The 16,972-nt window shown below is 46.9% G+C and overlaps 1 protein-coding gene across 5 annotated transcripts in view; it reads right to left on the minus strand.

Moving 5' to 3' along the window:
- Positions 1-16,972, minus strand: part of MTSS1 (MTSS I-BAR domain containing 1) — a 178,569-nt gene that overhangs the window by 32,908 nt on the left and 128,689 nt on the right. For all 5 annotated transcript variants that reach the window (XM_009244077.4, XM_054561023.2, XM_054561025.2 and 2 more), the window contains 3 exon segments: positions 7,634-7,718; positions 6,097-6,188; positions 1,533-1,607 (listed from right to left, as the gene is read on the minus strand). In XM_009244077.4, the coding sequence (XP_009242352.4) occupies positions 1,533-1,607; positions 6,097-6,188; positions 7,634-7,718 (252 nt within the window).

Genomic DNA, 16,972 nt, shown 5'->3' on the forward strand with positions numbered 1-16,972 from the left:
TGCAGCCAAGAACTTAGGGCCTCTGAAAAGTGAGTAGTGGAAGAGCTGAGGGGAAAATAGCTATTTTTTCTTCTTTCATCCTTTTCACCAAACTCCCAAACCTTTTCTAAGCCTAAGCATCTTCCCTGGACCATCTCTCCCAGCCCAGGAATCATTTCTCTCTCAAAGCTGCCAACCTGTCAGTTACGTGAGTTCAGCCCCGAACTGTGACCAGGCTGCTCTCCTCTAGGCCTCGGACTTCATGGAATATGGTAGTAATTTTACTTATTAATGTTTACCTCTAGAGTCATTAAAATGTTACCACGTCACAAACCCTATTACTTGTCAAACACTAGCTCCCAGGTGCCCTGGTTAGATAGGATACAAATCTGAGAAGCTCCAGATCAAAAAAAAAAAAAAAAAAAAAATACGAAAGAAACTGCTGGGGACAATGCTGATGGAAAATCTGATTGTGAGTGAAAATTCTGCTGCCTTTATCTCAAAATGGGTTTACGGTTGTTGTGAAAATTCAGGGTTGGGGGCTCATTTTATAGAAATGTTCAAGGTTAAAAACTGTGTCCTATCATTACCCCACTACACACCACCCTCCACAATCCCATTTCTCCAAATGTGTCTTCTTCTATTTCCAACAGAGAACTGCTGGTTTAGGGGAGAGAAAATTCAGGCTGGGGGATCCCAACTCGAAAAGGTTGTCTCAGATTAATGGTAAACACCACCCACAGAGCAGCCTGATGGAAGAACCCCATCTTATCAGTTGTGAAGCAGCGGATTCAGAAACTTGGTGTCAAAGAAGAATAGACTGGAAGGAATGTCGCCTTCTCTAGCTCAGGAGAAAGTCCCTACATTTTTAGGTGGTAGTAAAATGTCACAAGTGCTTGCAAAGTGGATGCCGCTAGATTTTTCTCTTCAAACTCCCAGTCCATTCTGGAGGAACAAAGGTGGGTCAAAGATCTGACGATTCATTGGTTTGCGAAGGAGTATAAACGAAGACGTGGGGGAAAGGCATCTTGCCTGTTTTGCTCAGTGGTAGATTACCAAGCTCCTCCCTCACGAACACCATGGAAAATCCCCTGTATGGCCATGACTCCCAGCTTCCCCTGCACCCATTCCTAGCATTCTCACAAGACTTAATAAAGGGGTTTGAAGATTATAGGCTGTGAAAGCTGCAGGAGAAAATGACATAATTTGTGTAATAATTACTAGAGAACATTTGCATAAAGGCCTTTCTGCATTATCCCAAGGCTTCTAAGAAATGTATAGGTATCATTACGAAGCACAATAGGCATGGAAACTGTCAAACTTGGAAGACAAAGGTGGGGGAAGGAACATGTCAAGTACCACTTGGCAAGGGCCTCAAATTAATACCTATTCTGCACTTTGAGAATGTGAACTCAGATAGGTCCTATTTGCTCCCATCTGTTTTCCAGGGCTGTCATACTTAAGGAAGTCTCTGAAGTGAACACCTTTCATTTCAAAAACAAATCAAGCACTCCATCAGGAAGTAACATCAGTGGCAGAATTTTAGGAGTTACCTTTTTTTGCTTTCTTCTGCAGTTTCAGTGTATCCGAGGACTTCTTTTTTATCTCTTGGCGGGCTTTCTTATATTCTAAGAGAAAACAGAATATGGAATAATTTTACCACTTTGCTTAACAGAAAATATGTTAGGAACAGCCATTATGTTTGTAACAGAAAGCATAAACTGTGACATGCCATCAATGGCTTTATCAGAATACAATATAATAATCCATGATGACATTTACAACCAAGGGGCTACAGACACAAAAACAAATGCACAGTGGTCTTGCCCTGTCATATTCACTCATACCAGCTTTGAGGGGAGGCTCCATTTGGGAATACTTTTTTTTTTTTTTTTTTTTTTTTTTTTTTTAAAGACGGAGTCTTGTTCTGTGGTCCAGGCTGGAGTGCAGTGGCGTGATCTCGGCTCACTGCCACCTCCACCTCCCGAGTTCAAGCGATTCTCCTGCCTCAGCCTCCTGAGTAGCTGGAATACAGGGGCCCACCACCACACCCAGCTAATTTTTGTATTTTTAGTAGAGATGGGGTTTCACCTGTTGGCCAGGCTGGTCTTGAACTCCTGACCTCAAGTGATCCTCGGCTTCCCAAAGTGCTGGGATTACAGGCGTGAGCCACCACACCCGGCCGGGAATACTTTATAAAAATGAAAAAAAGTCACAACTTCTCAGCTCAAGTATCTGGAAAGATTTTTCAATATTATCTACTTTCCCAAGGCCCAAATCCACAGTGTTTTGCAAAAACAAACAAACAAACAAAAAACAAAAAACCCCTATGTGGAAAAGATGCTGGCCAGATGTTAAAATCCAGAAAAAGTGTCTCATACAGCAGGAGAAGCTAGATCACACAGTGGGGAGACTGGGCAAGAAGAACCAGCTGCCTTACTTTCAGCATGGATCCTGTGGCTAGATACCACAAACACCTCAGAGGGGCAGTCCAAGTGTACCACATCCCCTGCCAACCGCTTCCTCCTCCACCACTGGCCCATTCGCAGACTGCCCCATTTCTGTTGCAGGCATCCTCATCATCCAGACATAGACACCTGGGATGATGGTCACCTGTGACACTTTTCCTCTTTGCTGCCCTCACAGTCAATTAATTGCCAACTGCTGTACATTTCACCTTGGCCAGCTCCCTTGCAGCCAGCTCTGAGGTTTCCCTTCTACTGGCCCTAAGCCTATTTATACACACCTGGAATCACTGTGCAGCGTGGCGGCTCTCCACTCTTTTCTGGCCACTCTCCCATCTTCCCTGCCTATCTGCATGGTGTTCTATCTGGCTAGGGCACCTTCACCACTCTAACGTCAGCGTGATGAAACCATGTCCATCTACTGGGATCCCTCCAAATGGCGCCTCGTTTTCTAACTCCTCAACCAAACCTCTCCAACCTCTGGGGCTCCCTGTATCTCTCTCCCCCGACATCCTGTGCTCTGCCCTACAGTCTCTCCTCCCTCCCCCTACAAGCTCCCCAAGGGAAGGAGCAGTGTCTGGGTCATGTCTGAGGATCTTGGGCTAGCAGAGTGGGTTGTGTGTGGCTGCCACTCGGGTGGTGCTCCCTGAGTTAAAGGCTGAATCGAAAAGATGAAGGAAGTGCTGTGTCACCGAGGCTGGGGGTCAGGAGCTTTGTACCCCACAACCTCTTGGCCCCTGTGCAGAGAGGCCACTTAGCAGGTATGCAGGGCCAGACAATGGGTCTCAATTCACGTTCAGGCCTAGGCTGTTCATCTCTGTATGTGACCCCAAAGAAGAAAATTGAGACGTGCTTCTCTGTATGCAGTGGGAATGGGAAGGAGGGGGAATATTCCACGAAAATCAAGGGACCTGTGTTTTATTGGATGAGTAGAACTCTCTGCAAGACCAGCTGCCTTCTCCCAATGGGCTCAGCACAACCACTCTTATAAAAGGCCTTACACATCCAATTTGAAGTCTCAGCTTTGCTGTACCAGCAAAGGAGAACATTTAATAGAGAAGAAGGAAGCTCCTGCAGGGTGGTGGGGGCCCAAAAGGCCTCAGAAGGCTGCACCAGCTCCTCACACAGACAGAGGGTGAGGAGAGACCCATGCAGGGGTGCGGGCTCCCTGAGGGCAGGGGCCTGGCTGGCTGGTTGTCTACTGCATCCCCAGGGCCTCAACCAGTCCCTGGCATGCAGCAGATTCCTAACAAATACTCAGCCAATGAATGAGCCAAGTCAGCCAACACAAAGTGAATTGGGCCAAACATAAACTATCAATTCTTTCCCCATCTGAAAAAAAAATTCAAATGGTTCTATTTTCTTTTATCCAGTGAAAAGTACAGATGGATAAATCCTGTGAGCCTAAGAGAAGAAAATTCATGATGTGATTAACACACAATGGGATCCAGTTAATCCTCTGAATTTGCCTCTCTCCCTAACTTGAAGTTAGGGTAGGGGGGATAAAAGATTATATATTAACTTTTTTTTTTTCTTGAGATGGAGTCTTGCTGTGTTGTCCAGGCTGGAGTGCAATAGTGCAATCTCAGCTCACTGCAGCCTCCGCCTCCTGAGTTCAAGTGATTCTTGTCTCGGCCTCCCGAGTAGCTGGGATTACAGACACATGCCACCACGCCCAGCTAATTGTTTTTTTTTTTTTTTTCTTTCTGTATTTTTAGTGGAGATGGGGTTTTGCCATGTTGGCCAGGCTGGTCTTGAACTCCTGACCTCAAGTGATCCACCCGCCTTGGCCTCCCAAAGTGCTGGGATTACAGGCATGAGCCACCACGCTGGCCTATATTAACTTTTTAAATATAACTGCTAAGTATTTGGCTATTGTACCCATACTTCTGAATCTCAACACAAATAAGCCATCACCCTCCCTGGTTCTTTTATCAAAATGGTTTGTTGAAGTTCTACATAAGACAGATTTCCACTAACAATGAAGACACGACTTCAGGAGTCTATTGTCTGTGATAGACAAATTTAAAGGATGCGCACCAAAAACCAAGACCAACTTATTTATTTTTGTGGCTCCAGAGCATGCACGGGCATGGAATACGGTAAGTACTCGGTAGCATAGGTGCATGATGAGGGGAGGGATGAATAATTTGAATGTGCAACTTTCTGGTGGCTACTGATAGTTGCTGGGCACATAGAATGATTTTCATTATATAGCTTGAAGCAGGCAGAATAAACCATCCCCATAGTCACAAAGAGGCCTGTTTTAGGAGCCACCATTCACACTCCCAGAGCTCCCGGTTGGGTCTTCATTGCAGTCTTTTACTTTGCTTTGTAACAGGGTTAATTTATTTCTGTTTCAGTAGATACCACACTCATCCTTCTGCAGCCCCCACAGCCCCTAGCATGTAAAAAGCATCAGAATGACCTGAACAGGGGATGAGAAGCTCTTACAAAACAGTCTGGGTGGCCTGTGTGAAGGGAACACAAACACCCTCACTCGAAAGCATCAGTGCTATTTGCTCTGCAGATTACACTTAGTTCCTCTCATACCATCAAGGTCCCTGACAACTCACTCAACCAGTTCACAAAGACTTGTCTCACCTACCTGGGACAACGCACAACGAGAATGGGCAGGAGAGCTAGGGTAAGCTTATATCATTAAAAGTCTGGCTTTCAAAATGTGCTGAAGTGCCTTAAGTATGAATGGTCGGCATTTAAACCTGCCATTATGATTTACACTTCTTTGGAGGGTTAGGGGGAGGCAGTGTCTTGCTCTGTCACCCAGGCTGGAGTGCAGTGGTGCAGTCTCTGCTCACTGCAACCTCCGCCTCCTGGGTTCAAGCAATTCTCATGTCTCAGCCTCCCGAGTAGTTGGGTTTACAGGCATGCACCACCACATCTGTCTAATTTTTGTATTTTTAGTAGAGACGGGGTTTCACCAAGTTGGCTAGGCTGCTCTCAGACTCCTGGACTCAAGTGATCTGCCCGCCTGAGCCTCCCGAAGTGCTGGAATTACAGGTGTGAGCCACCACACCCAGGCTATGATTTCTTCTTTTTTTTCCTTTTTTTTTTTTTTGAGATGGAGTCTTACTCTGTCATCCAGGCTGGAGTACAAGGGTGCAATCTCGGCTCACTGCAACTTCTGCCTCCCGGGTTCAAGCGATTTTTATGTCTCAGCCTCCTGAGTAGCTGGGATTACATAGGCACCCACCACCATGCTTGGCTAATTTTTGTATTTTTAGTAGAGATGGGGTTTCAACATGTTGGCCAGGCTGGTCTCAAACTCCTGACCTCAAGTGATCCGCCCGCCTCGGCCTCCCAAAGTGCTGGGATTACACGTCTGAGCCACCAGGCCCACCCTGTGATTTATTCTTAATTCAGCTGAATACAATTCATGCCACTGAGGGATCAGACTATCAGCTGCTGAATGTTGGTTCACACCAAAGAAACAGCACTCAGCCTCGCAACAGGATCACTTTGTTCTCCTCATCCCCTGACACGGACGTGCCTACGGGAGAGTAGGGACAGAGCGGGCCCTTAGCTGTTTTGGTGACACCAGTAAACCTAGCACAGGGGCCAGGCAGCTGCTGGCAACTTCCCACAGCGCCCCCCAGCATGCAATGATGCGCTAGACGTCTCGCCCCTGTACCTTTTGCATGGTCTTTATCCAGCTGGTTGGCCACTTTCTTCCATTCTTCCATCTGTTCTTGAAGTGGGTTTATCAGACAATCAATTAAAGCACTTTTACCAAGCAGGGGGAAAAAACGGAAAAATTAAATAGATACGTTCTGTTGTCAGGATTTAAATGTGGTTGTCAAAACATACCTAAATCACAATTACCTGAAAACTGACGTTCTCATCTAAACCCCAGGGCTCCAGAACAGCCATGTCCCAAGAATGCTTTTCTTTTAAGACAGAGTCTCGCTCTGTCACCAGGCTGGAGTGCAGTGGCGCAATCTCGGCTCATCGCAACCTCCACCTCCCAGGTTCAAGTGATTCCCCTGCCTCAGCCTCCCAGGTAGCTGGGACTACAGGAGCACACCACCATGCTCGACTAATTTTTTGTATTTTAGTAGAGACGGGGTTTCACCATGTTGGCCGAGATGGTCTTGATCTCCTGACCTCATGATCCGCCTGCCTCGGCCTCCCAAAGCGCTGGGATTACAGGCGTGAGCCACCGTGCCCGGCCCCAAGAATGTTTTTCAGTGACTATTAAGAAGCTGTCAATGTGACTGGTGGGAGTGACCCTTCTTCCCATTTTCCTTGTGATATTCCATCTTTTGTACTAACAAGCTAAGTTGCAGAACCACAGGGGTCACCCCTCTGAGAGCTGCACAACAGGGACCCCCAAAATGCAAAGACACCTGGGCCTTATCTCACCCCCAATGGAGACTTTGAGGGTGGGGCCCAGCGTCACTATTTTTAAAAAAGACCCACAAGATTCTGCTGTGCTTGCGGCATGACAGGTCATAAATATACACTAAGTGTGCACAGCCTGGAGAAAGAGAAGAGTGAAGAGACCCAGAAAATTCTCCAGCTACACTGCCAGCCTCGGGGTTACTGAGGGGTGAAGGTCTCTGAAGGTGCGCCCCTTCATTTTGTGTAGTCTCCCAAACAAAATCACATAAAACTGCTGAATGATGCTGATCTGCTTGGAAAGCAATGTCCATTTTCACTTGAACATTTGTAACCCAATTCCAGTGCCAGCTACTACCATTTCTTCCCTGTTCGGGATGCCTGGAAGCCAGACGGGAAGCTGGCAGTGTGGAGTGGTCTGTGAGCTGCCACATCCCTCAGTGAGTCTGGAGGATGCACACAGGATACCAAGGCACATCTCACTCTCCAATTTCACAGCCCCTCTTCTTACGAGGCTCCCGCAGGGCAGCGGGGGCCCAAAAGGCCTCAGCAGGCTGCACTGGCTCCTCGCACAGACAAAGGGTAAGGAGAGACCCATGCAGGAGCATAGGCTCTGTGAAGGCAGGGGCCTGGCTGGCTGGTGGTCTGCTGCATCCCCAGGGCCTCGACCAGTGCCTGGCATGCAGCAGATGCCTAACAAATACTCAGGCAATGAATGAGCCAAGTCAGACAGGTTGTGGGGATTTAAATGCTGTGTGCCACGCATGACTCCTTCCTTAACCTGAAATCTGCAAGGGTGTTGGTGATCGGGGCCGAAACATGCTCCTCACCTCGAAAACTGCCTCAGCTTGGCTTCAATGCTTCTGTGCCTCATGCACATCCTGGTGAGAGCAGATCCAATCTCCCTGGTCCCACCTGAAAACACAACAGAGGCAAAGGTGAGGGACAGAAGACTAGCAGGGATCATGGAGGTCTTTAGAGAACTTTACAAACAAGTCAGATTTCACCACATTGTAAAATCTAAGCCACCATCTTTAGAAGCTTCTCACCATGCCCATGTGTGCATACACACAGGCACACGTAAACATGTATGTATGTATGTATGGTGACAGATTTCTGTATCACCAAAACTATCAACAAAGTCTGCTCCTACTGTATACCACACTCTGTGATAGTTTCTATTCCATCTGATTTTTTTTGTAATGCTGATTGTAATCTAAAAATTGACTTTACAACCTATAAATCGACCATGACCTATAGTTTGAAAAATACTTCTCATGAAAGATAATCAAGATAGTATCTGCTGTTTAGGGAAGAGCTGTAGTTTTTCTCAACAATTCTGACAAAATAATCCTGTTAACATTATTTAGAACAGCCAAAGCAGCCATGCTAGCTAATTATTTCAAGACAAATGTCCTAGAATACAAGTAATTCAGAGAATAGCAAGGCTAAAGCAAAATGAGGTAATAAGACTTTTTTTTTTTTGAGATGGAACCTTGCTGTGTCGCCCAGGCTGGAGTGCAGTGGTGCAATCACGGCTCACTGCAACCTCTACCTCCTGGGTTCAAACAATTCTCCTGCCTCAGCCTCCTAAGTAGCTGGGATTACAGGCGTGCGCCACCACACCCAGCTGATTTTTTTATTTTATTTTTTTAGTAGAGACAGAGTTTCACCATGTTGGCCAGGCTGGTCTCGAACTCCTGACCTCAGGTGATCCACCCGCCTCAGCCTCCCAAAGTGCTAAGATTACAGGCGTGAGCCACCATGCCCAGCCAGTAATAGGACATTTTTTAAATGGGCTTGAGCAACACCAGTCTTCAAGCTCAGCAAATAATGAAGGAAGTTGCAGCCCAGTTTGATTTTCCCGAAATTCTCGTCATACTTTTCCCCTTCAGGCACACCTTCTCTAACATTATTTTTAAAGTTCTTCTCTTCCTTCTCCCTCTTAAAAACAATGCTTGAATCAGCATTTACTGGGGCATGGGAGAGCAAATTATAACCACACATGGCAATTCTGCACTGGAGGGCACAATTATGAACATTATGAAAACACTGGTGCTTGTGAATTTGGGGAAAAGTGTCAAATAAAGCACTATTTTTAACAGACAAGACCTTCAGGGGAAAGCCACAGGGATTTGTGGCAGGTTTAACCATGCTGAATTGGTAGAAGAACATTCCCTCTCTTATTAGTACTCGTGACATTACTATGGGTTGGACTTTCCTGTGCCTTCTCTTCTAGAAATCCCCATTTACTATTTCAGCTCCACCTGTTTTCCATTTCATTTTGCAAAACCATCAGACTTCTAAAACCAAATAATAGTAACTGTGACATATATACTGTATATTAATATTTCTATATTTTATTTCAGTCTGAAGAGAGAAACCTTCTTAGGGCAATGCCTCTATTCTTCTAAAAACAGGGTTTTCTCAACCTGAACAATATTGACATCCTGGGCCGAATGCTGCTTTGTTGCTGGGCTGGGCTGTGCAGTGTGAGATGTTTAGCAGTGTCCTTGGCCTCTACCCACAAGAAGTCAATAGCAGACTTCCTTTAATCCCACCCCCAGACTTGTGATCCTCCAAAATGTCTACAGAGAGTACCAAGTGTTGGGCAACAACTCACTCCTGTTGAAACCACTGCTGTAAAAGAACCCAAGCGAGGGCCAAGTGTTGCCCGAGTCTGACTTTTATGACCAGAGTCTCTTAAAAATGTACCTGTCTGCAAAGAGCAGGGGATGCCACGGCCATCTAAGCGTTGCCATCTACCACTGTTCACACCAGGGAGAGCCAGCAGAGGGCGCCGTTTTCACACACTGCCCCGCCTTCTGCGCTCTCCAAGTTCTGAGCTTTTTACTGCACATAAGCAAAGACGAGGAACATTTTATCCCCCAGGAAATATTTCCTATTTTTTTCTGGGCCTTCGTTTGATTAAAAGTTAATAACCTGGTCACACAAGGAAACTGGCACACTCACTCACTGATGGTAGGAGTGTAAACTACTACTTTCCTGGAGCAAAATGTGGTGGCATCTATCAAGAAAAGCCTTGAAAGATTTTTCTTTGACCCAGCAATTCTCATCCTAGAAATTTAACCTGCGGAAATGTTTAAGAGTGAAAGAAAGTCCTTACCTACAAGGGTAGTCATCGAAATGTTGTTCACAGCGTCAAAAGACTGGAAACAAAATCCCATTACAGGGATCTGGTTAAATCAACCATAGAGCACCACCATGCGATGGAATTGCACGTGGTCATTTAAAATGCTGGAGAACAACGTTTAAGGTTGCAGGAAGACGTACAGCGCTTAGGATGCGCCAGGCACTGCTGTGAGTACTCTGCACACTTCAACTCATTTAATCCTCGCAGCACCTCCAGCTGCGTCGGTACTGTGACCATCCCATGTTATAGAAAGGAAAAATGCCCAAGTGATTTGTCCCAGGATACGTCGCTAGTAAGTGGAACTCAAACCTAGGCTGAAGCTCCAGCCTCTATGCACTTATCCCCTCGGGTATATGGCACTTGTTATGGACAAAGGGAGATGGGACAGAGCAGAGAGGAGAGCCTAGAACAATGTACACCAAACCTACTGGTCTACACGCTATTACAGGTGTTAGTGCTTTAAAGCCAGCTCTCACATTTTGCTTCTAGAGCCTGGCCCTGTCTAATCGGTACCACAGGGATTGCGCTCCATCCTTGCTAAGCTACTACAGGGAGTTCAGGGATGGAGAGGTGCTTCACGGATAATTCACGCCTCAGTTTCCTCAAGATAGAATTATGATGTTGGAAAAGATCATCTCAAATGTCAGTGCCCCCATCCGTTTCTCTGCTTCACTGCTTCTGCCACCTTCCCAGGTATTTCCCATAGATTGCCACTGGTCACTTATTATCCCCAGGAAAGCCCAAAGCTTCTCAGAAACAGATGAACTGGCCGGGTTCAGTGGCTCACGCCTGTAACCCCAGAACTTTGGAAGGCCGAGGGGGGCGGATCACCTGAGGTCAGGAGTTCGAGACCAGCCTGGCCAACATCATGAAACCTCATCTCTACTAAAAATACAAAAATCAGCCAGGTGTGGTGGCACATGCTTGTAATCCCACCTACTTGGGAGGAGTAGCTTGAGAATCGCTTGAACCAGGGAGGTGGAGGTTGCAGTGAGCTGAGATTGCGCCACTGCACTGCAACCTGGGCAACAGACTGAGACTCTGTCTCAACAACAACAACAAAAGAAATAAAGGAAAGGAAAGGAAATAGCTGAACTATGATACAATAACAACAATTTCTACACATAATGTATGTGGCTCCACCACTGTGCCTCTGTAGAACAGGAAGCCCTAGAGAGGAGAGGAAATAAAGAACCACAAAGAAAACTTCCAAACAGCAGTGTCTCTGTCCAACTGGCATGAGGACAGGAGGCAGATGACATCCTCTGTGGACCCCAGGACTGAGCTATTAGAATCACTGCTGATCTCGGCAACATGGGGCACCCTAAAAATAGGTCCATCTGTGGAAGTGCTTAACGTCTTATGTTCTTCCTAACCCTTGCAAGAACTTAAAACAAAAATCAGCAGGTTTGAATAAGCTTCAGAGGAAACTGGCTTGAGCTACAAAGACAGAGAAGACATCTGGAAGAGCTCCCATTTGCGAGTGGGCATATTTATGGAAACAAATGGCTGGCTGAGGCACATACAGCAGCTTGAGTGAAGACAAGTCCCTACTTCTGTGTTCTCGGCACCTAGCACTGGTGTTGAATAAAGCAACCGACATTTACCATTTTGAGAGCAAACCACCAGGCTGGCCCTATCTGGAGGCAGGACCAGGGATCGGGTTTGTATTTTGTTTAATCCCCACATACTTGTTTAAAAGATATAAAATAAAAACAAGATGCTTAATCTTAGCAAAGTTCTATATTGATTCCTGGTCAGCCTAGAGATACAATGCTGTATTCGTTTCCGTTTGCTGCTGTAATAAATGACCACAAGCTTAGTGGCTTAAAACAACAGAAGTTTATTATCTTATAGTTCTGGAAGTCAGAAGTCCAAAATCAGTTTCACTGGTCTAATATCAGGGTGTCAGGTACCACAGGGCTGGTATTCCTTCTGGAGGCTGCCAGAGAGAATCTATTTCCTTGCCTTTTCCCACTTCTAGAAGCTGCCTGCACTCCTTGGCTCGTGGCCCCTTTGTCCATCTTCAAAGCCAGCGGTGCAATCTACTCCCTTCTCTGACCTCTGCTTCTGTCCTTACATCTTCTCTCTCCCCCTCCGATTTTCCTGCCTCCTTCTTATGAGAATCCTTGTGATTATGTGGGGCCCACCTGGATCACCCAGAATCACCTCCCTGCCTCAAGACCCTTAACCACATCAGCACACATCAGCAGAGACCCCTTTGGCCACGTACAGTAACATTCACAGGTTCTAGGGATTAGAACGTGGACATCTTTGGGGCATCCTTATCATGGCCATTAAAAAAAGTTAAGAGTTGTGAATCTGGAGAGTGTGGCAGGGCACTGTGGCTGACTGCAACACCCATTCGCCTTCACATGATCGGTCTAGGCCCATGATGCTAATTCCATCCCCTTTGGCAGTGGCTGGTTCGGAGATGGGACAAAAATATGGAGAGGAGGCTGCTGGGGAGGCCTCTGGGGAAGTTTTCCCGATCTTAAGAGAAACACACCAAAGGGCTCCACAGGCCACAAACAAGGAAGCAGACTGTGCAGCTGCTGCCATCAGCCATCCTATGGCCATGGGGACACCTGCCTCAGGATGGCACTGCTGTGGACAGAACAGAGAAAGGGCCTGAGTCTCCAGTGACGTCCCTTAGCCACCAACCTGAACCTGCTCTTCCTCTGGGCTTGGCACCCCTGTTTTGCAAGCATATTCATTTTCTTATTTTTAGAGCCACTTTGATTTGGTTCTGCTTCTTGAAAGGAGAAGAAAGAAAGGAGCAATGGCCTCTCATGCTTCTTCCCAGAACCAGGAACCAACATGTTGCTAAAAGAAGTCTAAGTTGGTCACTTGATGCCACTGCTTAGAGATGCACAAATACTTTATGGCAAAAACGTAACCCTGTTCAATGTGGTACATGTAAAAACTTTCTCCCATAATGAGCAAATGCTTTTCTAATAAAGCAGCACAAAATCAGCCAGTATGATCTGTGGGTGATCTGTGAAGGAATCATCAGTGGAAAGGAAGAAGTGAACCATCCAGGGGTTGGGCTGCCAAAGCATGACTGCTGAGGCCCAAGCACCATACATTTTGCATATGAAGACGCACGCTCCACAAGCGTCCACTGAGTATTTGTATTGGCTTTTGGGGGCTGCTGTAACAAAGCGCCCCAAACTGGCTGGCTTAAAGCAACCATAGTTCTGGAGGCTAAAAATCTGAAATCCAGATGTCAGCAGGGCCGTGCTCCCTCTGAAACCTACAGGGAGAGTCCTTCCTTGCCTTCTCCTTGCTGCTGGTGACTCCGGCATTCCTTGGCTTGCAGCTGCATTGTTCAAATTTCTGCCTCTGTTGTGCTAGGCTCACAGCCTGTGTGTGTCCATCTTCCCATGTGACACGTGTGAAGGCATTCCTGTGTGTGTGTCCAAATTTCCCTCTTCCTATAAAGACCCCAGTCCTATTGGATTAGGGCCCACCTTAATCACCTCATCCTAACTGGATTACAACAGCAAAGACCCTGTGTCCAAATGGTCACATTCACGGGCGCCAGGGATTAGGACATCAACCTATCTCTCCGGGGGTGCACTGGACTCCATGGCCCATGCAGCAAAAACTAATGTGATTTCAAGGACGGTGAAGACAGGTGCCAGGCCCTTGAGCAGCTTACAAAGATTGGTTGGAGGGACACATAAAACGGTGCAGGGAACACCGTCCTGACAGCAACCCTCTGTGGTAGGCATTAGCAGCCCCATGTTACAAATGAAAATACCTGAGGCTCAGGAGGGTTAACAGCCTTGCTGAGGGCCACTTGCTGGTCAGCAGTAGAGCCAAAACCCAAGCCTGCGTCTACGGATACCAAGGGCTCTCTCTGACTACAACAAGCTGGAGACATTCCCAGCTGAGGACAAAGAGGCACATTAAAGTCACAAACAGAATACAAATTGTTTAATGCATATTTGGGGGGGGTAGGGAGGAAATAAGAAAAGCAAAGTTTCCTTGCCCCCTAAAGTCCAAAGTCAGATTGCCCCTTGCTGCAGAGACCTGGCAGTGACAGGCAGGACAGTGGGTCCTTCGAGTGGCATTGTCCCATCCCTCCAAGCTGCCTCATTTGCAGGCAGCTGCCACCTCCCTGCATAGCAGGGGACTAATGGCAGGCATTCTTGGGGGCTACAGTGTGGGCAGGTGGCAAGCGAGGACTGAAAAGACGTTTTGTCAGGCCCAGCTTCTGCAGCGTGGAGGGGAAGGGCTGGAGGAAGCCAGATTGAAGAACTGCTTTGGTGAAAGTGTGCCGCCGTCACAGTAAGTCACTGTGCATCTCTGCTGTTCCCGAGAGCTGACATTGCTCCAAGGCTAATTAGGAGCCAGACAGAACCAGAGGAGAGGAGAATACTCTCAAGCATCTCTGCAGGAGAGGGGTCCAGGGCAGGAGAGTTCACCTAGAGTGGGGTATCTCGGCCTCAGCCCTGCTGACATTTTGAACCGGATCATTTTTTGTTATCAGTAATGACCATTTTGGGCCAGGCATGATGGCCATGCCTATAATCCCAACACTCTGGGAGGCCAAGGCAGGAGGATCACTTAAGTTTGGTCTCAAACTTTTGGCTTTAAATGATACCAGCTAGCAACACAGCAAGACCCCATCTCTACAAATAAATTAATAAATAATTAACTGGGTGTGGCAGTGGATGCCTGCAGTCCCAGCCACTCAGGAGGCTGAGGTGAGAGGATCACTTGAACTCAGGAGCTCAAGGCTACAGTGAGCTATGATCACACCACCACACTCCAGCCTGAGTGACTGAGATCCTGTCTCAAAAAAAAAAAAAGCAAGAAAAAAGGAATGATCATTTTTTGTGTCCTGTGTACTGCAGGATGTTTTGCAGCCTCCCTGGCCTCTAGTAACACCCCTCAAGTCATGACAACTAGAAATGTCCCCAGGGGGGCAAACTCGTCCCTAGTGAGAAGCACTGGTGTAGGAACATGCATCCTTTTTCCATAAGGAGGGCTCACTGTTTCCAGTGCTGGTCCAGGGAAGCCACCTGATGTGCTCACCGCACCAGTGGCCTCCCTGCAAACCCTCGCTGCAGAAGCTCTGAAAAGCTATGAAGTTCGTTGCCTACTCCCAGCTTCATAAGCACAGAGGTAATAGGCAACGCATGTTCTCATAATGAAGAAAATGTTCCACTTGCCATTAAAGAAACACCAATTTAAAAACACACAACTGACATTCCCCACAAAGCCAACAGGCACTAACCCCCTCTCCTATGGCCTTAGGGACCCATTAATTCAACTAGAGGCAGCTTGTGTACAAGCCCAAAATACCAGAAATACCCAAATAACTAGGAGAGGGAGCCCGAGAGGCCGTATCAGCAGGATCTAAGGCCACAGCCGTCTGGTTAGGAAGAGCTCCTTCACAGGACCCAGCTAGAATGTGGAGGAAGAATGGGTGGTGGATAAGAAAGCCACCTCCAACCACTCAATGGCTTGTGACTTCTGTCTGGACACCGACCAGCAATAAACAGCCAGCCCCAAAGTGTCCCTGAAGATGTCTACAAAACAGCAGCTGGAACCCTAACACCAGTGGTTGCTCCCTCCCCATTGCCCTTGCCACCTGCTGATGGAAGGGACCCTGTGCACTTGAACAGCAGCTCCCCTTCTCCCACAGTGAAACTGATGACTGTACCTACTAGGGTTCAAGTTTAAAAGATCTAAGTAGCCCAGCGCGGTGGCTCACGCCTGTAATCCCAACACTTTGGGAAGCTGAGGCGGGCCGATTGCCTGAGGTCAGGAGTTTGAGACCAGCCTGGCCAACATGGTGAAACCCTGTCTCTATTAAAAATACAAAAATTAGCCAGCATGGTGGTGGGTGCCTGTAATCCCAGCTACTCAGGAGGCTGAGGCAGGAGAATCGCTTGAACCTGGGAGGCAGAGGTTGCAGTGAGCCAAGATCATGCCACTGCACTCCAGCTTGGGGGACACAGTGAGACTCCGTCTCAAAAAAAAAAAAGAGAAAGAAAAGAAAAAGAAAAAAGAAATGAAAGATCTAAGTAAAGTGGAAATCTCTGGTTCCTGGGCACAAAACTACCACACACACCAAATATAACAAATGTGAGTGTAGGCTCGCCTGTGACATACTGTATCAGGAATCTTCTTCTAAAACAGATGCACACCAAAAACTTACCTATTGAGGTAAGTGACCCCCTCCTCCCGCAACTGACCTCCAAAAGGGTCTTGGGGCTCCTTGGCAGCTGTATTCCCATCTGCCTCCTCTTTCCCACACACTTGGATGGCAGGCACACCCCACGCAGCCTGCAAGCCATAGAGTTTCAGTAGCAACAGTGTCTCTCACCGTGGCTAATCTAGAGTCTTAGCAGAGACTCCTTACTATCGTCTAAATGAGCAGGAGGATAAGCAGAGTACCACAGGGTGAAAGGTTTAGCTCTGAAATTAGCCAATGTGGCTTCAAAGCCCAGCTCCCACATTTGCTGCCTGTGTGGTCTTTGCAAGGGTATGCCTGGCGTAGGCTCAAACGTAGATGGTTGTACTCCAAAAAAAAAAAAAAAAAAAAAAAACCCCAAATATGCTGACCAGTGTCTCATGCTATCTTTGTTGCATAAATCACACCCAAAATGCATCATCTGTGATTTCCATGTCGGGCTTCTTGTGAAGCAATCTGAATATCCTAGATTTTTACAAATTTTGTTCCCAAATCTTTTACAGTTGCCTCATCCATACTTAATTTGATGGCATTTTTGTTTTGCAAAAGTAACTTTTATTAATATCATATCTTTCTAAACATTCTACTTCTTTTGTAGAAATGACAAATCTTGGTTTTCACATTCACACTGCAAACATTTACATACCTTATAATTAAATTATTTAACAACAGTGTGTGCAACTGGCATATACAGGTTTATAAGTGCACACAGTGGATGCTGGTGAAGCCTACAACTCAGGTGTGAGAAGTGTGTGTGTGCATGCTAGAGAGAGTCTGTGAGCTTCCTGAAGGCAGGGGCTGGAA

The sequence above is a fragment of the Pongo abelii genome, chromosome 7 (assembly GCF_028885655.2).
Source record: "Pongo abelii isolate AG06213 chromosome 7, NHGRI_mPonAbe1-v2.0_pri, whole genome shotgun sequence".
Classification (NCBI taxonomy): domain Eukaryota; kingdom Metazoa; phylum Chordata; class Mammalia; order Primates; family Hominidae; genus Pongo; species Pongo abelii.